This window comes from Neltuma alba, unplaced genomic scaffold, assembly GCF_004799145.2.
Source record: "Neltuma alba isolate B1F8T4 unplaced genomic scaffold, ASM479914v2 tig00004254_pilon, whole genome shotgun sequence".
Taxonomy (NCBI): Eukaryota; Viridiplantae; Streptophyta; class Magnoliopsida; order Fabales; family Fabaceae; genus Neltuma; species Neltuma alba.
The window spans coordinates 10,979-34,533 of NW_021633622.1; the positions used below are offsets into that span (position 1 = coordinate 10,979).

Here is a 23,555-nt window from a genome sequence, read left to right on the forward strand (position 1 = left end):
TTATGGATGGTGCAATCTTTGTATTCTTCATTTCATTACTTTTCTCTGAAGTGTCTACATAAACTCTTCAAAACATTCATAATAAATTCTACGCAAAAAACAAGAGCCAATCCTAAGATCCTCCTGTTCATAAATCAGTGGATATGTTCCATTGGTACAGTTCTTTGTCTGGTACTCTCAGCTCTATAGTGACCAACCCAGATTCTGCCTCGTATCTGAATTCCACCTCCTCTGAATCAACTGTTATCTTCTTGGGTTGAGCTGATGAATAAGCTCCAAATAGGCCACACCCACGAACCTTCATGACAACGTTTGCAGTTCCATTAGCTTCTTCGTACCTCAAATCCTTGATGGCTCCTCCTGAGTTGAACATCTTGATCAAACCAATCGGAGCAAACCTAACCCCATTGGTCAATTCTTTGACAGGAACTACTGTGAAAACTTCATATTCTCGAGATTTTAATGTAACTGGCATTGATGCATCCTGTGGAAGATAGACTACTTCTCCTGCAAATTACCATAAGTGAGCATGTTAGATTCAAAAAGTTTTAAGTACCATATAGAAGATTATTTCCAATGTATAATGTGAAGCCTAGCTAGAAACATACCACCAACATGGGAAAATATAATGGTGTCTCCTGTCCATTTGTCATCTGCAACTCTGGACAAATAATCAACATCTTTGGCTCTAATGATGCCGGTGACTGTGCCGGGATTTTCATCGTGGATAAGGTTCTTCTTTCCAACTTTGCACCACCCAGCTCCCTGGCAGTTGAATGCCCCAACAACTCCAGAAAAATCATTCACATTCCATATCTTCAGAAGGCTGCAAAAGCAACTTTCAATGAGTATTTTGAAATCAAAAGCTCAATGATCTGACAATCGTTCAAACGTATTCAGGTATGTTGATCTGACAATCGTTCAAACGTATTCAGGTATGTTAATTCATGTTGGATTCCTTTACCTCTTTCCATCTCTGGCAGGATCAGAAAATAAGCAATCCTTTGTTGGCCTTCCTGGAAGTTTAGCCCTCAATATAGAACCATCAGGGAGTGCGAGTTTCTTTAATAGGTTAAAGTCATGGTGCCCAGGCTTATCACTGTAAATATGAAGACATTCAATGCTAAGAAACCATTCGTTCAATTGTATAATAATGCCATATCATTCATTGGAATCGATCATACCTAACATAAATGGGACATCCTCCTATGGCTCGAGCTGCACCGTGATATTCAGCCATTGGATGTAAGCTCTGTCATACATCAAAGGTTCAAACTTGATTAGCTCTGGAAGAGCAAGTACAAATTTAATTTTCAGAAAAAAGACGGGAATTAATCATTTTCCAACTTACATGAAACATATCCCAATCTGGCTGCATAAATTCACCCAGGAAGATGGTGTTGTAAGCAACTGATGCAATGTGTATTGTGTGAGATGCTGGATCTCTCGGCCAAAAATCATCAGATGCCCTTACAACAGCAGACCGTTTTGCACTATAAAAAAATTCATACAAAATCATTATGAATGATCTCACTCATAAAATCATTAACTCACTAGAAGTTCATGAGCAAGGAAACCATCCTCACCTGTAAAGCCCATCAGTGTTGTGACTCATACAGCAGATGATTCCATTATCAGGGAAATTTCTGCAGATGGATGCCTCTAATGCTTGATGGTATTTCCTTGCAAGTTTCACCCTTCCTCCATGCCCTGCCCCTAGAGTTTCAAGGATATTCTGAACATCAACTTTTACACCATCAATACCAGCAGATGCCAGATATGAGTGGAGTTCATTATAAAAGTGGAAAACTTTCTCAGGATTCACAAGGCCAAGCCCATTTATGGTGATTGTATCTAAAGCTTCGTCTGGTTGGTTTGATTGAACTCCGGGAGATGACACAGGGTAGGTTATCTTCGAGTCATAGTGCTCCGTTCCAGTGACACCAGGTTTAACACCACCCCAGTAACCAGTTATAGCATGCCACACATAAATGTGCCTACAGAAACGAAGTGAATAGATGAACTGAATATTCTCAAAGTAGGGAAAAATGGAGAAAGATGTAAAATGAAGTTATTAAGCATACTTTATGGCGTGCTTTTCTTTGATCTCATGGGTAATATAACGAAGTCCTAGAGACGGGTCTTCTATCCTCTCACCCTCTTTGCCATCTTTCTGAAATTTGTGGTTCTCTTTTATGTGCGTTAAACGATTTGCAAAGCTGATACAGAAGAAAGAGAACAAAGTTAGAGAATAGGAAATAGAATGACTGAACCAAATATGCACAGAAGGATTAAGTTAAAATATGGTTATGAAACTTAGAAGAAATAAATACTCACTTGGCTGTATTATCTGCTTTCCATTCTACAGCATTGAGGTCCAAACCAACAGATTGCCATCCATCATCAATTATAACAAACTTGGCAGGAATTCCACCTTTCTCTAAGCTGTAAAAAATAAAAATAAAAATAAAAAAGTAAATAAATAATCTTCACGACTCTGATCCAATATTTCCGAATTTTATTTTTTGTATTACAGTGGATGGATAGAAGCAACACCTTTGTAATCCCTGATTCACACCCTCTGAAGTGACATTAGTGTAGAAACCATCCCATGTACACCAGCCAAACCAGTTCAACATGTCAGGCATCTGAATACAAGAAAATAAGTATTTATTAGTTAAGATGCATTACTCTTAGATCATAAGATCATCGGAGGGAACTCTTATGAGAAAGCAAATATCACCTTCTTCCTCTCACGATGAGAAAATGTCTGCAAGTGTTTCTCAACAGTCCTGAAGAAATTGGAAAGGAAATCAAATTATGACCCGAGTTTGACCCCAAAAAACAAATTGTCTATAACTAGGATAGACACAGAGTGTAATAGGGAACAGTTAACTTACTTGACAGCATTTGTAATAACTTGGTATGGGTCTGATCCAGCTCCAATAAATACCAGATTAGTACCATCAAATCCTTCAACAGCAGGACATCCTACAGTCGAACACACCTTAATTTCAGTACTTTGAAAAACTAATAAAATGTGAAGTTCTGTACAATGTATGGGTCCCACTAGTTGGTTAGTTCAGTTTTAGACGTACCGCTTTCAACACAGATCTCTAGCTCGTTTTGTTCGTTGCCTTGAAGAACAGCCCTGAAATCTCCTTCAAGAAGAGGCAAGAAAACTGCATAGACAGCAGCGTGGTCTTCTCCTGCGTCAAGATCAGAAGGGTTGTGTACTTCCACAAGCAAGAACTGTGTTTCAAAGGGAATGTCTCGTCCACAAGTACCCATCCTCTGTGTCATCCACCACATTTTGAAGCGGAAAAGACACATAAAACGCAGCCCCCTGAAACAATCATTAACGAACCGATTAATAAACCTTATTTTGTGAAATCACACAAACGTATAGGATTAATACATTGTTTTGACTTCAATAACAGGTTACTATAATTAACTTGAAAACAAAATATGCATGTCGGTAACACCTATTTAGAGAATCACAACCAACATCAAAATACTACCAAGTGCACTCCAGAACAGTGAGTTTTCCTATAGAACTTCTTTTGTTAGTAAAACTATAATCCCGAATTAAATCTTCTAATGAATGAATTGTTATTTTCCTGGCCCAAAAAAAAAAGATTAAATTTTACAGCTTGAAGTCAAATTTTTTTTCTGTGGCGGCACCCAAGAACAACGTTGTGACTTTCACACATACATTACAATGCCAGAACAAGAACATCCCTTGCTTCACATTTTGTCATCGAACATTTGGTACACATATAAAATAACCTGGATATTTAACGTGGTTTAATCCTTGTCACTCTTTATCTTACAGTTTTAGCAATTTTTGGACAAAACAATTTTAAATTCATCTATAAGCAATTTTTAACGATAAAGTAGTAGAAGATTCTCTCTCTCTCTCTGTCACACACACACCCTATCACACACACACCCTATATGCACCCATAAGTATAATTTTGAACGAAAGGAAACGACTCAGATTACAACTATTTAAATTTTAAATCTCCGTAAAAGCTCATGCATAAATTATACTCCTCCAGTTCTAAATATAAGACTCTTATACTAATGTATATAAGAATCTTATATTTAGGACTGGAGGAGTATATGAATATATGATATAAAATTTACTTTGAAAAAAACGCGCTAATAGCGCGCGAAGCCATAATCTAGTTATGAATATTCATTTGCTCATAATTACCGAATATACAGTTTCCCAGCTAACATCATTGTAGTACTAGTTTCATAATTTAATTACAGCATCACAACTTTGCAATGCCTGCTTAATGCTTTAATGACCTTATGATTCGCCTAGCTGGATAGAAAAAGAATGATATATATTTATTACAAACTCTTACTCAATCTTCCCATCACCCTGGACGATAAAAAGTAAAACTAAAAGGCAACATCAGAACAAAAAATCAGGGACTAGAAAAGAACATACTCTAGTTTTCCGATAGGGAAGACTTTCCGGCTGCTCTTCTGATCACATTCGACACCAAGGAATGCGCCGTTGAGTAGGGCGCCGCCTGAAGCCGGAGTGACGACGACATTGTGACGGACGTCGCTCAACACCTTCTTCCCCAACACCGTCAAGTTGCCGTCGGCCACAGAAACCCCTGCTCCTACCGTCATTTTCCTCTTTCTTTTTTACTGTTCTTCGATCCTTAACTCTGAAACTCCCCCTGAAATTAATGCAGTGGCGGAAAAAGAAGTAACTAATCGCAATCCAGCTAATACTTGCTGTTTCGGGAATGAAGAACGTTCATGAATGGAGATATGGGCAGAGGCCAATGGATGCGTCGGGATTTATAGGAGGCAAATTGCTGTATAAATATAATTACTATGCGAGGCAGAGACGCGCCGGCTTTTTCCCTCCAGACGTCACGCGCCGGGTTTGCAATTTGCAACATGGCCTGACCAATCCAATTTAATAATGTGATTATAATTTCACCGTCACAAGAATTAATAAAATAATAATGATTATAGTTATCTCTTTTTGAGTCAGATTTTAATCTAATTTCAATATTAGGTTTTTTGGTTCTGTATATACACACACGCATAGATGCATAGCAAGATTTGTAAATTATAAATAGTAAAATTTCTCACAAAATTTTTTGCCAACAAATTTCCCACAAATTTTATATGATGTTAATATTATTCATAATGTTGGTATTGACAATTTGTTTCATGTTAATTTTAACTTGTATCCAATTTATTAGCTTCATCAATATATATAAATAAGATAAAGAAAAAAAACTGAAAATTACTAAATTCCAAATCAAGTTTGGGAACAAATTTTTATTTTAGTGTTAACGACACTGAATTTGTAAATTACAACAAATTTTTTGTTGACATTCTTTATTTAATATTTAGTAATTTTTAGCTTTTTTATATTATTTTTTTAAGATGAATCTAACTATTTAAAAAAATAAATGAACATAAATAATGAAATAAACGTTTAATTCATTCACAAAAAGATGGCAAAAAAAGATCATTCACAAAAGAATAGTACTCCTCCGGTCCTTATTATAAGATCCAATTTGACTTTTTATTTGGTTCTAATTATAAGACCCAATCCATTTTGTCTCTTATATTTATGTATTTTTTTCCAAGATAGTCCTTCTAATAATGATAGTTTTAACCAATATACTTAATTAGCAAGGTTATTTTAGGAATGACAACACTTATTTATTATAAATAACCAACTTAACTTACTTCCTTAATCTCCTTAAATAAATTAATTGGGTTTTATAATTAGAACCGGAGAAGTAGTAATGATCAGATTTTGCGATGAAGTCAACTTGGCACAATGTTGGCCAAACAAAACGTTGGTACAAGTCACGACGCAGTGCTTGTAATCATCCGACCACTTCAACAGGTTGAGATGTACGTATGGCGCCCAACCATTAGTAATCACGTACTTTCACGGAACAAAAATCTCGCTTCTCAAAACCAATCAGCGAGCTTGAGTGATTCCAGGTGGCCCCCGCAGGCTCGTGACGGGGGGGTTTCACCGGCCGACCTTTTGTGTGATGGCAAAAGAATCAATTCAAGGGACAGATCAGCACCGACGGTTCATGGAAAGCAAGCGTGATTGAGGCGGTACAGGATAGAACAATGTAGCGACGATGCAGTGGATCATTGCCGGCCTTGAAAATATCTTCGTCGTGAATTGGATCTACGTGGCATCGTTGACGCAGAACGCAGACAAATGGTGGTGGACAGGTGTTGTTAGTCAAAACAAATCCAAATAATCGTGGACCAATAATCCGGCGAGGCAAAGTGCACGTGATTGTTTCGTGCGTCAGCAATATGATTGGCGTTGGAGTTTTCTTCCTTTTTTCTTTTTTTTTTGAAGGGGTAACGTCAAGATGGGAAAGAAGTACGTGGAAATGACGTGGAGATCAAGATACGGGAGTCAGGTACACGTGGCAAACAACGCGGGGGCAGCCCAAATATTCATTGGATCTAACCTGGCATTTTATCTTTTTATTTTTATTTTAATGGTTCAAATAGTATAATAAAATAATGATATTTTTCTCCTAATTAAGGGGGACACGCACAGCTAAGGATGATGCTTTTGGTTTGATAAATTCACGTATCATTGCCTCAAGCAAAGTGTTTGCTTGGCTCTCTGGTTCACATATTAAGCAGAAAACTAAGGAAGGATACGTAGTTAATATGATAAATGAGTATTAATTATATTATATTCATCAATCATTGAAATGCAATTATTTGACTCTAAGGCCATAATCACCACATATAGTGATTATTTATTCATTAATAAGCTTTGTTAATGTGTTAATAAAGTTTTATTGATCTCATGAGAGGTTGGGGGTGATAGCCAAGTCGGTATCAAAATTAAACCATTGAAAATGAGCATGAAAAAGAGATGTGTGTATTTGGGATATTATATATATTATTTCTAAAATATTTAATTTAACTCTAAATACAAAATTTTGATCTAATTTGCCTCTAATATTTATTTATTTTGTTCTCAGGTCTCATAGTGGTTATACATATTGAGAAGCTTCCGTCAAATGGTACTTCTCCAGTTTTTTAAGGGTTTTATATTTAGACCAGAGGAGTAGTTTCTATGCATGTGATTAAATATGATAATTTAATAATATAAATACATATTTATTACAAATAACCAACTTAATTAATGTTTTAAATATTTATAAATTAATTATCTAATTTTTATATTAAACACGGTAAATATTGGTTTCATTTTCACGTGCATGTGATTAGGGTTGAGGAGTCGCTTTCATTGGGAAAGTAAAGACAAGAAGCGTATAATTGGAGATCCGATCTTTTTTGAAACTGTGGTATCTAGAAAAGAAGGAGATGGAGATTTTTATCCGAAATTTATGCAATAAAATTATACAGAAGTTGAATTTCAATTTCATTAACTCTCTTGATGTATCTGGACGTTTCATGTTATTATCATGTGAAAGTGAATAAGAGACTCTGATGTAACAATGTTTTTAAAACTTCTTATTAAACCCAGGTTACCACCTTTTTGTAGATTTATTTTTTTTACACAATTTTCACTTCGATCTTATTTACAAGAGTTAAATGATACTACCTCTGGTTCTTAATATAAGATCTTGTTTGACTTTTATTTTAGTTCTAATTATAAGATCCCAATCTATTTTGTTTTTCATATTTATGCATTCTTTCCCAAGATACTTCCTCTAATAATAGTAGTTCTAGCTCATAAACTTGACTAGCAAGGATATTTTAGGAAAGACAATACCTATTTATAACAAATAACTAACTTAACTTATTTTCTTAATCTCCTTAAATTAGTCAACTAGCTCTTATAATTAGGATAAGAGGTAGTATATATACTTGTTGGCCAAAAAACGATACACACCCACACTTATTTCGGTCCTATTTATCTTTTTCCTGATTATTTTGATCTATTTTGTCTTTCTTGTTTATTAATCTCTTTCAAGGCCACTTTTATGTTCAAAAATAAATACTTAACTATTTTTTTTAATAAGAATACTTAACTAAATTTATTGTCTCTTTATCAGTCAGTAAAATGGAGATGACAACCATAAATTATGCAAATAGTGTTTTATAGCTAACTAAAAGAAGTAAATTTTATTTATGGTAACTTTTGGGAGGAAACAAAGAGGAGATGGTAATAGAAAATAAATACATAGTGATAAAAAAAAATAAAAAGTAAAACCCTCACAATACACAAAGGAATGCTTTCCTTAAACAAGATGTATATTTTCAAGTAAAAGGAAAACAAGATGTATATTTTCTGGTAAAAGAAAACAGGATGTATATTTATTTCAGGAGAAAAGTAGAGAAAATAACCTCACAATACAAAGGAATACCTTTCTCCACTTTTTGGCTAAGATCAAGCATAGAAAAATGAAAACTGAGTTAGAAATAATTTATGCACATTTCACTCACAGGAGATCAAAACTCCGACCTTGCACTTACAAGGCATTTAAAAGAATTGTTTAGTGCGATTATGGCACAAAGCCACCAATGAGTCATGTCATGACTTATGAATAATGTAAGTTTTCATATACACATATTTTGATTGATATGAAAATTTAAGTAAAAACATAAATTGATTCATTTTTATAGGTACAAATATTATTTTATTGATAATAATTATATTCCAGACATTATTAGATATCAAAGGTGTAAACACGTTTTTTATCAAGAAGATTGATTTATCGGATCACTTGTGCTGCGTAAAACCTCTTACCTATAGGCCCGAAGTTCAGGAAGTTGGGTTGAATCAATTGATCTTAGAAAAAGCCCACAATTGGCCCCACAAAGAAAATTCCAAAAAAACAAGATGATGAGTTGGGTCCAACTGCTTGAGCTGATTACATGAGCCTCTTAAGAAGCCCATGGGCCAATGTGAATTTCACAGAATACAATCGACCTTTAAGGATTGGTCATGGGCTTTTTGAATGAGCAAAGCAAAAACATAGGCTAAAATATGAATATTTATAATGTGATGAACCGGGGATTGGGTCTAATAGAAGAAACTAGTTTATCATAATGTGATGAACTAAGATTCGAATCTCCACTGAAAGATATGCCTACATTTAGTATTTGACAGTGTCTCGAATAAGATTATCTCCAATAGGAGGATACCTATGCTTTAGCAAAAATAATAATAATAATAAGAACAATCCATATCATTCCCCGTTTGCAAACAGCATTATTTTTCCCAACCTCCTCCTTGGGGGAGTTTTTTCAAGCTTTGTGCATTGTGATGGTCCAAAATATAAGGGGAAATTGTTTAATGCTTCATTCTTTTTTTTGGTCAAAATTAACCTTTATCATCTGTGAAAGATATAAATATGGCACTAAATATATGTAGACATTATATCACTATTTTAGTGAGGGTAATTTTGAAATAAATTTTGAATGTGAGACAAATTAATTAAGATTAACAAGCTCCAACTATTTTTTTTTTTAAATTTGGTAAGGTAGTTTTTTTCCTCGTATATTAAGAATTGGAGGCAATAATATTTATTTAACACACAAAAAAGTTCATGTCTAGCTGTAAAACAAAATTACATTCAGAGCCACGAAACCATGGACCAAATACGATATGGAATATGAATAATGAAAGTGACATAAGAAAAAATTTAAATAACCTCAACATTGGGAAAAAAAAAAACAGTGAGAGAATGAGAAAGAGTGAAAGAGAATAAACTATAAAATATTAGAGTCCATCTCAAGTTAACTGCCGCCTCGGGGGAGAAAAAAAGAAAGGCAACAAAAATGTCAAGTTAACGGATTGAATCTGCACGTAAAATAAAATAGTAGGAGGATTGAGGAAACGGCATTAAAGATTATTAAAAAATTATTAATTAAAATCCTACATGTTCAATGTCGGTTTGTCAATGCATGTGACCATGTGCCGTATATTTCTCCTGAGTTTACAAATTTGATTGGAAAACTTTAAATCTTTAGAAGCTTCCATGGACATTAATTAATTTTGTCACAAGAGGGCAAGAGTCGTTTAATTTAATTTATAATGATATTATATATATTATTTATAATCTATAAACAAGACAATTTATTATAAATTTGGCCATATATGTTGATGATGTTGTTGAATGCCTAATTAAAACAAAAGCACTAAGTTTCTAGAAACTGGGGCTTAATAATGTAATGTGAGGTGACTCATTAAACCATTCAAATATTCAATTGATGACCATTTAATTACTATATCTGTTACGGAAATTGTGCTGGCTTTTTTATACTTTAATTGTGAAAAGTCCAGGCATTGAAATATTATAAAATTGGGAGAGGTGGGGCGAGAAAATAGTATTAAAAAAGAGAAAGGAAAAGGAAAAAGAGAATCTTTCTAGAAGGATTGAAGGAAGGAATAGGAAAGAGGATGGAAAATAAGAAGGTGGGACCCAATAGGAAAATATAGGAATCATAGAAGACCGGCAACTGGCCAGACGATCCACATCAGAATGAAGTGGCGCCACGCTTCTAGAAGCTTATCTCTTATCTCTCCAACCCCCTGATCGTTCTCACTGGCCTCTTCCATATTTGCCAATTGAGCAAATCTAGGCCCACTCCTTCATCCTCTTTTCTATCAGCTGGAGGACCTTTACGTTGTCTTCTCTTCTTTCGAGGCACAGACCACACTTCCCATAGTTTCTCCTGATCCTTCTCCTTATCCCTCCCTTCAGCAGGTGCCTCTTTTTCTACATTCCTTTTCTCCTTACAGTCTTTCTCTAAATGCCCTTATTTGCCACAACCAAAACACACCCATTGCAGTCTCTCATAAGTCACTGGCCTTTTCCACTTGGTCTATAATATAGGCTGGTAGAAGGGGTTCCTTGAGGTTGACTTGCAGTCTTGCACCCCTACTCTAGCATAGCCACCCCAAGATAGCGTAGCCACCCCTAGATAGCAGTGACCTAGAGATGCCCACCTTCATAGCTGAACCAATCTCATTTCCCAATCTTAAAACCAATAATATGGGCTTGCCTCGCGGGCGCAACCCGCAACAAAAGGCAGGGAAACGCCAACCCGTCACGGCGCAGGCTACTTTAGCCCGCACCGTTTTTAACCCGCTCAGCTGCGGACTAGCTTGCGGGTTGGTAGGCTAGCTTGTTTTTTTTTTTCCTGATTTTTTTAATGCATTATATAATACAGTTAGATGATTTTGACCCTTAAATTTCATATAGATATTACCTCATTCATATCATTACATATATAATTAATTAAACACTTCATATATATATGTATAGTTATATAAAGAGTACCGTCCATCTTTTATTTTTATATCCATTTGTCGTTACTATACACGGCTTCGTAAAATTAGATGAACATGTGATTCTCATATAGTCATACATTCTCGGACATAAAAAATTTACTTAATTAATTTGGATAAGAAAACTAGTTAAACTAATTATTTATAAAAAATATATGTTAGTTTTTCTTAAATATCTTCTAAAATTATAAATTAATTCTCTTTTTTTTTGTTAGAACCCATTATTCAAGTTTAAAACTCAGAGCCTAATTTCAACATTTCAAGCTAAGCCTAACTTATATTAATATAATAGATTTAAAAAAAAATTTAGACAGTTGGCAGGCTGGCCGCCAACCAACCTTGACGGGTTCGGGTTGACAAAATGCCAGCCCGCCAAGATGCGGGCTATTTCGACCCTCACCGCAGCGAGGTCATCGCCAGTTTGTTTCCCAGCTCTATTCCCCATTGCCTTTAGGACGTCCTTGTCACAATGCTCAAGGGGTAGATCAGGGAATGTAACCCACACTAACACTTCTTCAATTGCTTCCGCTTTTGGATCAAAGTTAGGCCTCCGTTGCCTCACAGTCAGGTAAAAATCAGAGATCATCCATGGCCCTCCCAATACCGCACTTTCGTAATCATCTATATTAGTAAATTGAACCACATAAAAATCATTAGAAAGATCAATCACAGCCACTGCACTTTTGTTAGCCCACATTCTTTGAATCCGTTGTTCGATTGTTCTGTTGCTCATTCGAGTTCCATGAATGAGAATATGAATGATGGAAGTGACATAAGAAAAAATTTAACTAACCTCAACATGGGGGAAAAAAAAGACAGAGAGAGAATGAGAAAGAATGAAAAAGAGTAAACTCTAAAAACATTAGAGTCCATCTCAAGTTAACTGCCGCCTCTGAAAAAAAAATTAAAAGAAAAGACAACAAATATGTCAAGTTAACGAATTGAATCTGCATGTAAAATAAAGCAGTAGGAGGATTGGGGAAACGGCATTAAAGATTATTAAAAAATTATTAGTTAAAATCTTACGTGTTCAATGTCGGTTTGTCAATGCATGTGACCATGTGCCATATATTTCTCCTGAGTTTACAAATTTGATTGAAAAACTTTAAATCTTTAGAAGCTTCCATGGACATTAATTAATTTTGTCACAAGTGGGCCAGACTCGTTTAATTTAATTTATATAATGATACTCCTCCTGTTTTAAATATCGGATTTTTTTAATTACATTACAAAAAAAAGTATTATATTTAAGTAACTTATTATAAATTTGGTAATGTATGTTGATGATATTTTTGAATGTCTAATTAAAACAAAAGGCACTAAGTTTCGAGAAACTGGGGCTTAATAACGTAATGCGAGGTGAGTCATTAAACCATTCAAATATTCAATCGGTGATCATTTAATTGCCATGTCTGTTACGGAAACTGTGATGGCTTTTTAATATTTTAATTGTGAAAAGTCCAGGCATTGAAATATTATAAAATTAGAAGAGGCGGGGCGAAAAAATAATATTAAAAAAGAGAAAAAAAAAGGAAAGCGAGAACCTTTCTAGAAGGATTGTAGGAAGGAACAGAGGCGAGGATGGAAAATAAAAAAGTGGGACCAATAGGAAAATACAGGAATCATGGAGGACCGGCAACTAGCCAGACGATCCACATCAGGATGAAGTGGAGCCACGCTTCCAGAAGCTGATCTCTTATCCAATATAATAGAGTTGGTAATATGAGTTGAGCTCACTAACCCATCAAAAAGTGACGGGTTAAGTTGATAAAAATGATGATCATTTTGAAACGGATTTTTTGAGCTTGTAACCGCCAAACTCATAACCGCGGCGGGTTAACCTACAAGATTGTCAGGCCAGCTCGTTTTATTTTTTTTTTATTTTCTTTTTTAACGGAACACACCGTGTAGGAGTCATGAGTTATGATTAAACACTTGACACATTATATTTGTGACTTTGTAGTGTTGTGCAATTGTTAATTTGGATTTATGTTTTAATTTGGGTGTTTATTATATTATTTTGGATGGATAGATTATGTAATCATGTTTAATATAATATTTTGAGATATTTTTATTTTGGTTTTAAATATAAGATTCAAATCCACTTTATCTCTCATATTTAAATTGGTAGCCCATATTACCAGCTCTACCAGTACTGTTTTCCTAGTGATTGGATAAAATTTTTTTCCCAAATTTTCATGCAATTACCGGTATACGAGCATCAAAATGGCACTGCTGCTGTAACAACTTGATAGTTGACAATTTTATCATAAATTAACATGATAATACTACTTTTAATTCTAATTATCAGAACCAGTTAACTAATTTGAAGAAATTAAAAAAATAAGTTAAGTTAGTTATTTTTAATAAATAGGTGTTGTCTTTTCTAAAATATCTTTACTAATCAAGTGTATTGGTTAAAACTATAATTATTAGAAAAACTATTTTAAAAAAAATGTATAAATATGAGAGACAAAGTGAATTTGAATCTTATATTTAAAACCAAAATAAAAATTAAACAAAATCTTATATTAAAGATAGGAGGTAATAATAAAATCCAATATGAAAAAATGAGAATAAAATACGAATATATGAACAAAATAATTATTTATGTGTATCCTTTTTCTTGTTTTTCCTTTTTCCCCTTGGACGGCCTCATTAAAAGCATGGGGTTACAGAGAGAATATTAGAACTTGGAAGATTGTGGTGATGAGCACCAAAGGCTCATTTCTCACCCGTCCGAAACCGGACACTTCAAATTTAATAATTTTAATTAATTATTTTTAAATCAAAATTATTCTTAAAAATGATAGTTAAAATTTTTTTTAATTTATATTTTATATTATTTAAAATAATTATTTTAAAAATGTAAAAAAAAAAATCCAGACCCTAACCGTCAAGATAAGAAAAGTTTTAAAAGGTGTTTAGATAGAAACTAAACCATATAAAAGAGGTTATCTCGTTTTATAAAAAAATATTTCTGAAATCACCATTTTAAAAATACCAAACACCCATTTAGATGCTCATGCTCAAGATAAGCATCCAAAGCGTGTGTGGGCAGAAGCATTTGACAGTAGAGAGGGAGAATGGATAAGGATGAAATTTAACACAAACAGGTAATGCCACGTTGGCCTATTGGTGACTAGTCAACCTCACTGTCCTCTCCCATCCTGTCATAGTGTCGTCCTCGTTCTTTCACTTCCTCCCACTACCTTTTTCTCCAAGAAAACTTAAATTAAGTTAAATATAAGAGAATCCCATAAAAAAAATAATTGAAACTATTAAATCAAAAATAATATTTTTATAAAAATATATTATTATTTATAAGTTTAGTGTTTTGAAAACCTACATAATTAAATGATCTAAGATTTAGTAATTTCAATTTTGTTATGAAATTTTTTCCGTTAAACATCCTTAAATGTGTTTCTAATTTTGCATTAATATTAAGCAATAAATAACATTCATGTCAAAATGTTCTCCACACAAAGTATCATCCATGTTTCACTAGAAGGCTGTCCAATTTAACCTTCAGGACTTATTTATAAATTATTTTAACATGTTTCATACTGATTAAAAAAATCAAAATTTCTTAAAGTTTTTTAAAATAAAAAATAAAAAGTATAAAAATAAAAACAAGAAAACAGATAAAAGTTGTTTTGATTTTTTAGTTTTTAAAAATATATTACTGTTTTTGTTTTTTAAAATAATCAACTGAAAACAAATTACCAAACAACTTTTTTTTTTATTTTTAAAAACATAAAATTATTTTTAAAATAATAAATCAAACAGGTTCTATATTTTTTTTTTCCCTGTCCTATAAAATATGAGCAGGAGTAGATTACTATTGTACTGCTAACGTAAAATTACGCGTATTCTTGGGGCTGCATCCAATTAAATGGTAGTACCCTCCCACGACGAGGGGTCCGGTTCATGCGAACCCCGCATACCCAGGCTCAAGTGGACCAGTCTTCTAGAACATCTTCCACCACAGGCAAAACGCAGTCGACACGTCATCGCCTAAGAAGACCGTCTCTCTCGCTCTCTTGAAATGTGAAAACCGACAGCCAACACACGGTTTTGCTTTCTCTTCCCTACCCATGGCTATGATTCTGCGTCCTTCCCAGCCCGCTATCCCGTATCTGCCTATTACCTTGTGCTCTTTAAATGACTCTTTTGCCCTTCTACCCCTTTGACCCCTATATAATCTTCCCCCATATTCCTTCTCCTCGCATCTCGCGTATAGCTAGTTGAAGATCACAGTCTCACACAATCATACCCGACTATACAATCCTAATTTCCGGATTTGCCCTTTCTGTTTCTCCGATTTCCCTTGTTCGTTTCGCCATGGCTGGAACCCTAAATTTTTCGCTCCCCGCTGTCAGTCCTGTCCGTTCCTCCTCTTCCAACGGCGCGGCTACTTCCTCCGTCAGGTTTCTTCCTCATCAATGTAGGGCTTCGATGCGGTCTTTTGCGACTGAGGCCGGATCTGCGGCTGTCGCATCTCGGCGGCCGGCGAGTCTCTACGAGGTGCTTCGAGTCAGTCAGAACGCTTCTCCGAGGGAGATCAAATCGGCTTACCGGAGTTTGGCTAAGATCTACCATCCTGATTCGGTGCTGCATCGATCGGAGTATGACGATGACCAGGACTTCATCGAGATTCACAACGCCTACGCCACTCTCTCCGATCCCTCGGCGAGAGCGATCTACGATCTTTCTTTGATGGCTGTTCATGGGAGGAGGCGGCCGGTATCGTCGTCGGCGGTTCAGAATGCCTCTTCTGGGTTTTATACGACCCGCAGATGGGAGACGGATCAGTGCTGGTAGAGATTGCCGTTTCTCCTTTAGGAAATTTGTAAGGCCGAGGAAAAGAAAAGAGCGTTATAGATTAGGGGAAAACTGCATTCTGCAAAACACAAAATTTTCAATAGTGTTTTGCGGATTATGCGAAAGAAAAAAAAACAATGTAGGAGACTCTGTAAATTCTACCTCTTATATATATTGAAGAAATATGGATATACGATGTTGTTCAGTGTTATTTTTCTCGACTTCTTTGTCATCTAAATTTGTCTGTATAATCTGATTCCAAGCTGAGGTTTCGTTCCATGATTCTATCCGATCTCTGGACAGTGCTCGCAATTTTTTTTTTTTTTCGAATAAGAAGGCAAGCGAGAGCTTGAAGTACAAACAAAGCAAAAAGAACACGCCTAAGTCAGATGCGTCCTGAGACAAATCTCAGCGTCCTGTTGCATTTGGTGAACACAAAATCTTGGAGGATTTTGAACCTGATTCAGCTCCATAGAAACTTTGTGAGCCTTCCTCGCTAGGTAGTCCGCGCATCGCAGCGATTCCCTACAGGCGTATGATACTTCCAGATTCCAGTTTGAGAAGATAATGGACCTTGTTTCATAGATTTCCTCCTTAAATGGATGTGAAGTTCCACCTCCATGCTGAAGGAGGTATAACGCCTCTCTCGAATCTGTGTACAGTTTGATCTTTGAGAGGTGTAGCTTTTTACATAATACCAGTCCCGCTCTAATCGCCAATAATTCAGCAATTGTCGAACCCACTGGTCCCAATTTCTGTTGAAAGCCTGATAGCCAATTCCCGTCTTCATCCCGCAGGATCCCCCCACACGCCGCTTGATTTTGGTCAGTCACAGAGCCGTCCACATCCACTCTGACATAGGATGGCGGTGGTGGGGTCCATGTATCATCTGCTTCCACGTTTGTTTGGAATATCTGATGTTTAAGCTGGTTGTTCTTCACTTCTTCCATGAGCATGTGTAGACAATGGTTGATCAATTCCCTGGGTGATACGTGGTCCTCATTAAACGCCTTCTTGCACCGATTTTTCCATATCATCCAGCAGACTAGAGAAAATACTCTAAACCACCTCCACTTTGATACTTGTCTTGAACCTGGTTCATTCTCTAAGTTCCACCGCAGCCAATCCTGAAAATTACCACTAAAAAAACCAACATAATAAACAGGGTTAATGAAAGCAGACCACACTCCATGGGCATTTTCACAGTCTCTCAGGGTGTGTAGCAGTGTTTCCTCACAAAGGCACTCAAAGGGGCACTCAGGAACGGTAGTACTGCAGTGTTTAGCTCTGGCCAGATTAGTTGGTAGTTTCTCATGAAACAACTGCCACATAAAAACTTTCACTCGCTCCGGGATGTCCTGTTTCCAGACAAAATTCCAGTGAGAGTTCTTTGGTCTAAGATTCTGAGTTGACACCCAATTGTAAGCTGACTTTATGCTAAAGGTGCCATCTGAGCTCTTCCTCCAGTAGAAGACATCGGGTCCTTCACAAGATGGGGGTGTTATATTCTGGATTTTATCTACTACCCACTGGGGTAAGAAAACGCTCCATTGTCTTAAATTCCACTCCCCCCTTTGCCGCATAAACTGGCTAACCTTAGCTTCCATATCGAGGGATTGGTGGTTTTTGATCACATACTCTTTGAGTGGTAAATCGAGTGGGGCCCAAGTTTCCTGCCACGCTTTAGTGTTTGAACCACTCCTGATTTTCTTCCCCACACCTTTTGAAAAAACTTCCCAAACTGCAGTAATACTCCTCCATACTGCTGATTGATTCCCTTTGGCCACTACCTTTGGCCATTCTTCACAGCCACATTTGTACTTGGCTTTCAAAATTTTTACCCACATAGCGTTTGACTTGGTTAGGAGTCCCCAGCATAATTTCAGGATAAACGCCGTGTTTTGGAAGTGCAGATCTTTAACTCCCAAGCCCCCCGTCTGTTTATCACTTTTAATGGTATCCCAAGCTATCAAATGCAACTTTCTCGCATCAGCTGAATGATTCCAGAAGAAGTCCCTACACAGCTTCTCGATTTCTACCAAGACTCCTTTTGGCAGTAAGGTTGACTGCATCTGGTAGTAAGGGAGAGCAGATAGGACAGATTTTATCAGAACTACTCTACCTGCCATGCTTAAGTATTTTCCCTTCCAGCTAGCAAGCTTCTGTCTAACCTTTTGAACAATCGGTGCAAAGGTTACCTTCATCATTCTCTTATGCAGTAAAGGGACCCCTAGGTATCTTCCAAGGTCTGCAGTTAGTTTAATTCCCAACCAATGACTGAGGGAGTTCGCTCGGCTTGAGTGGACATTCCTGGAGACAAACATTCTGGATTTCTGAAGGTTTATCTTGTGTCCTGACACTTCACAAAAGAATCTCATAGTATTTCTTATCTCTTCCATTTGGTCTTGAGAGGCTTCACTGAATAATACCAAATCATCTGCAAAGAACAAGTGCGTTAGTTTAGGTCCCCCGCCACACAGCGAGATGGGTTTCCACCGCCCCTCTTGCACTTCGGTATTTATCAGTTGGCCTAATCTTTCCATACAGATTACAAAAAGGTACGGACTTAGGGGGTCACCTTGTCTCACCCCCTTGTTGGGAAGAACGTTTCAGTGGGTATGCCATTCCATAACACTCTCATGGAAGCTGAGGAAACACACTTCATAATCAAGTTGACAAAACTACCACTTAGGCCCAAACTGCAGAGTGTAAATTCTAGAAACTGCCAATCAAGTCTATCATACGCTTTTTCCATATCAACTTTGATCGCTACAAATCCTTGCCCACTCCTCTTCGACCTCATGGTATGAATTACCTCTTGAGCAATAATGATGTTATCGCTACTATGCCGCCCACTGATGAAGCTACACTGGTTCGGTTGAATCAATAAATCCATGACTCCCTTCAGTCTGTTTGCCAGTACTTTACTGAGGATTTTGAAGCAAACATTGCACAGTGAAATGGGTCTAAAATCCTTGAGTTCAGTCGGATGCTCAACTTTGGGAATCAGCACAATATTAGTGTGGTTAATCTCATTTAATCCTGTCGGATCTTTAAAGAGGTTTGCAATCAGCTCACAAACTTTTGGTCCTATCTCTTGCCATTGTGATTGGAAGAAGTGAGGTTGTAACCCATCCGGTCCCGGTGCTTTGAAAGCACCCATGTCAAAAGCCGCTGTCTTTATTTCTATTTCTGTCACTTCACGCTGAATGAATTCAATCTGTTCTAGGGTAAGGGAGGGAAACCCAGCTGGCCAGTTATCTACCTTCTTGACATACGGGTCCTTTGTGTACAGAGCTTTGAAGAAATCACGGGCCATTTGACTTAGAATTTTCTGATCAGACTGCCAAAATCCATTTTCATCCTGCAAAGATTCAACCTTAGATCTCTTTCTTTTCATCACAGTGGTAGCATGGAAGAATTTCGAATTTTTGTCTCCAAATTTGAGCCACTGGCATCTTGATTTTTGGTACCAAATTAGCTCCTCTTGCGTGTTAAGTTTCCACAACTCCCTCCACAACTTTTTTTCCAGTTTGAAGAGACCATTACTGGTATTTTGCTGCCGAACCCTATCAATTCCCTCCAGCCTCCTCAGAACCTCCTTCTTCTTTTTGGGAATGTTACCAACCACTTTCTCATTCCATTCAGAAGCCTTATTTTCAAAGGAAATTCTGCCTTCATTCCAGTTCTTCCCTTCCCAAGTTGACTTGACTAGCTCTTTGAAATCAGATTCAAGGCACCACGCTGCCTGATATTTAAAGGTTTTCCTTGAGTTTTGAAAGCTGTCAATTTTCTCTCCGGCCAGCACCAAAACTCTATGATCAGACTTGAAGCGTAGCTGATGGTAGACTCTGAAGTGAGGGTGAGTTAGCTCCCAGTCTGAATTACAAAAGGCCCAGTCCAATCTTTCTCTGACTCTTTCTCTTTCCCACGTGAAACGGTCCCCTACTACTGGTATCTCCATCAGCTCACAGTGATTCACACAGGATTGGAAGGATTCCATCATCTGCCTAACTGGTGGTGTGCCCCCTAACTTGTCCCCAGGCTCCAAAAAAGCATTAAAATCACCCATTACAGTCCAGGCCCCGTTGACACTCTCCGCAATCTTTTTCAGGGAATCCCATAGCAATCTTCTTTTGCATATTGTGGTGTCACCGTAAACAAAAGTGGAGGATATTACCTCGCCCGAAGAAATGTCCGTGAGTTTGCAATGGAGCAATTGCGTGTTGGAATAAATATATTCAACAGACACTTCCTCCTCGTTCCATAGAACCCATATTCCTCCTGCATAGCCAGTGGCTTCAACCCTGATCCAGTTGTTAAATCCCAATCGGCGTATCACTTTCTCTGCTTTAACTCCACTTATTCTAGTTTCAAATAAACCCATGACATTGATACTATATTTCCTTACAATATCTCTAAAAATACGTGGAAAGGCTCTACCAGCTGCCCCACGACAATTCCAGGAAGAGATAATCATTAAAAACAAAAGGAAAGACCCCCAAACAATAACCAACAACTTATTGATCGGGTGGTTTACCTTCACACGAGATGCCCTTGCGTTGCACACTTCCAGATATACTAGTCCCCGAGAGATTCTTTCCTGGTTCATCCTCCATAGCTTCCCACAGAGGGGCTTGCGCAATTGATGTATTCTCTGTCTCCATTAATTTCCCCGCCAGGCTTGGTTGATTTTCTGAATAAACGTTGCCACCTTCTATGGCGCCTTCCACCACCACTCCTTCCATTTTCTCTCGGTGGACTTCATTATTTTGTTCCAGCATTATGGGCTCTGTCGACTTTGAACTTCCACTGACAACTATATGGGTCCTTTGACTGTGTTTCCTGGGTCCTACTTTTGTGCTTGTTTCCTGGACTCCTCCTTCTTTCTCTGTCACCGAACACTTGCTGGTTTGGGCTTTTGTTTTCTGGGCTACCAAAGCGGGACTTCTATTTTCTTTTCCCAAGCCCATCTGTCCTGTTTTGACTTTAAAGCCCCCTTTCGATTTTTCTTTTCCTTTGGGCATAGGACCCATCATCTTTTCCTTCTGGTGGTCTACCCGCCCTTCGTAGATAACTATTTCATTCCCAGATTTTGGCAGCAGATTAGCCCTTCCGTCTAGATCAGTGGACCTACCGTCTTGTTCTTTCGGCTCTTCTTCCAGGTCTGCTATAGCTGCAAATCTTGTCTGTGGATATCTTTTCCCTTCTTTACTTTCGTACTGCTGATGAGACCCGTTTTCGGCTCCTGTACTTTTCCTATTCACAGGCCTCGAGTTCCGTATTCGGCTAGGGCCTTTGACAAACATCCATGGTCCGAACTTCTCGTCCTCTGTCGTAACTGGGGTCGCCGGCGAACTGTAGTTCGGTGATGCTACATTTGGGGTGTTATTGCACTCCTTCCGCTGTTCTCCTGAGCTGGGCTTCCATGGGCAAGCTTCTTTTCGGTGCCTGTACCTACCACACGAGAAGCATATCAGCCCCAGACCCTCATACTCGACATTATATAGTGCCGAAGTGCAGATTATTCTTGGTACCAGTTTCTTCTGCAGGTCCAATTCCACACAGATACGTGCAAACCGTCCTCTTTCCACCTTTGCTTTGGACTCATCGATATTCGCTATCGTGTGCATGTCTACCTTTATTGTCTTTCCTATCATGTCTCCTAGTCTCCATATATACTTCTTTGAGTAGCAGTGCAACGGTATATTTGGAATCCTCACCCAGGTGGCAATTCTCCCTAGAGGGTTCTGGAAAGGGTCGAAGTAAGGAGACCATCGTTGAACCAGTACACTGTGTTGAGCTATAATCCACGGACCTTCAAAAAGGACCTTCTTGTATCTTGCTCCCCAAAGTTCATCGTCACCAAAACGAACTACATAGTAATTGTTTGGGAGGTCAATAAGCTCAAAATCACTGAATCCCCATATCCTGGATAGCTGGTCTCTTAATCTGGATAAATGGAACCTCGCACCAAGAACTGTGATAACTAGTGCATTATTCCACGGTTGGCAACACTCATTGAACTCCTCCTCAGTGCATGGAACTACCGGGTATACTTCCATTAGTTTCTTGATATCTTCCGATGGTTCTGGTAGTTTCCATGTTTGATCTAATAAATCAGATAGCAATGGGTCTTCTTCCATAGTTGAGTTACTGTGAGCAATCCCATTGAAGCCCTGGGCTTTGAAACCCAAGAGGGAATCACGATATGACCTCCCCTGTTCTTTTTCGCTGCTGTGCACTTTAGACATCTGGGGCACATTCTCATCGAAACAACCTTCCGCATCTTCCATTTTGTCTGACATCAGTGTGTCTTCCTTGATCTCCTTCTTTGATTTTTTTGACTGATTCTGCAAAGTCCCCTCTTCCGAAGTACGATCCGGAGGGATTTTCCGGCAAACAGGTTCGCCCATCGCCAGTGAAAGTAAAACGGCACACGTTTCAAGAGAGAGAAATTCTAATCCTAGTAGTATACTGTAAATGGTACTTTCTGACAGTGCTCGCAATTTAAAACATCGTCAAGTGTTCTTCTGTTCTTTCCCTGTAATCCGAATGATTGCATCTTTAGCTTGTCAATTGTTTACTGGAGGGAAATGGGGATGAATTTCGCTCAACAAGGAGAGCATCTAAAATTCTGTTTCCTTGACAAACTTAAGCAGGAATGTTATGTAGTAGCATAGTAGCAGTCTGAAAGTGTGGATTAAAGATTCTTTTGCCCTAATGCAGCAGGCAAAAGAGACTTTGCCAGTAGATATAAGTAGCGAATTCTCTCAAGATACCCCTGTGAATGGAGCTTTTATCATTTCTCTCGTTTTTGATATTCCAATACATTTCTCTTCATCGGTGGCCGAGTGAGTTGTTGGAGCTGAGATTTTAGGGAAAAGGGAAAGACGGTTCTGAATTCTCTGATTCTCATGTAAATTGTCTATATGGCAGATTAGGAATGATGCGTAATTTTTCAGGAGTCCAAGTACAAGGTGCAAAGGCTAATTAACATTATTCTGGAAGATTATGAGAATTTTCATATTAACTTAAAATGAGAAAGAAGATTTAATGGAACAAGCCAGTGAAAAAGCGAATCCTGCCGATTTGGAGCTGCCTGGGGATCCCCTGTTGCATCCAAACTCCATTTTCGGGGACTCTGACGAAATTGTTAAAGCATATCTAAAGCTCAAGACTTTTGGTTACATTGCTGCCAATCCATGTCAAAACAATTTGGGCGTCATCACATAACGAAAATACATTTTCAAAATCTAAAGCACTCAGGAAAAAAAATAAAATAAAATGTAAGGTAGTTACAACTTACAGCCAGTGTTTCATTGTCACAGCCAGATATTAAAGACATTCCCATTCACAATCGAGAAACAAATTAAAAAGTGCAGGTTGGTGAGGAGAACTTGACAGACTTTTTAAATAACTATTG

The 23,555-nt window shown here is 37.4% G+C and overlaps 3 protein-coding genes across 3 annotated transcripts; 1 reads left to right on the forward strand and 2 right to left on the reverse strand.

The window, feature by feature from the left end:
• Positions 1-4,786, reverse strand: LOC114744066 (probable galactinol--sucrose galactosyltransferase 1). Its single transcript, XM_028932253.1, has 13 exons — positions 4,463-4,786; positions 3,099-3,346; positions 2,901-2,991; positions 2,744-2,792; positions 2,557-2,648; positions 2,338-2,445; positions 2,085-2,219; positions 1,587-1,997; positions 1,352-1,493; positions 1,185-1,252; positions 965-1,099; positions 609-826; positions 1-507 (listed from the first exon to the last, which is right to left on the reverse strand). Exons 1-13 carry the CDS (start codon positions 4,651-4,653, stop codon positions 128-130), a joined length of 2,268 nt encoding a protein of 755 aa, XP_028788086.1. The 5' UTR covers positions 4,654-4,786; the 3' UTR covers positions 1-127.
• A 10,713-nt stretch (positions 4,787-15,499) lies between these two features.
• Positions 15,500-16,414, forward strand: LOC114744068 (chaperone protein dnaJ 11, chloroplastic-like). The gene has a single exon (XM_028932254.1). The coding sequence runs from the start codon at positions 15,650-15,652 to the stop codon at positions 16,127-16,129; it is 480 nt and encodes a 159-aa protein (XP_028788087.1). The 5' UTR covers positions 15,500-15,649; the 3' UTR covers positions 16,130-16,414.
• A 4,235-nt stretch (positions 16,415-20,649) lies between these two features.
• LOC114744065 (uncharacterized) lies at positions 20,650-22,545 on the reverse strand. Its single transcript, XM_028932252.1, has one exon. It carries the CDS (start codon positions 22,543-22,545, stop codon positions 20,650-20,652), a length of 1,896 nt encoding a protein of 631 aa, XP_028788085.1.
• Between the last annotated feature and the right edge of the window lie 1,010 nt (positions 22,546-23,555).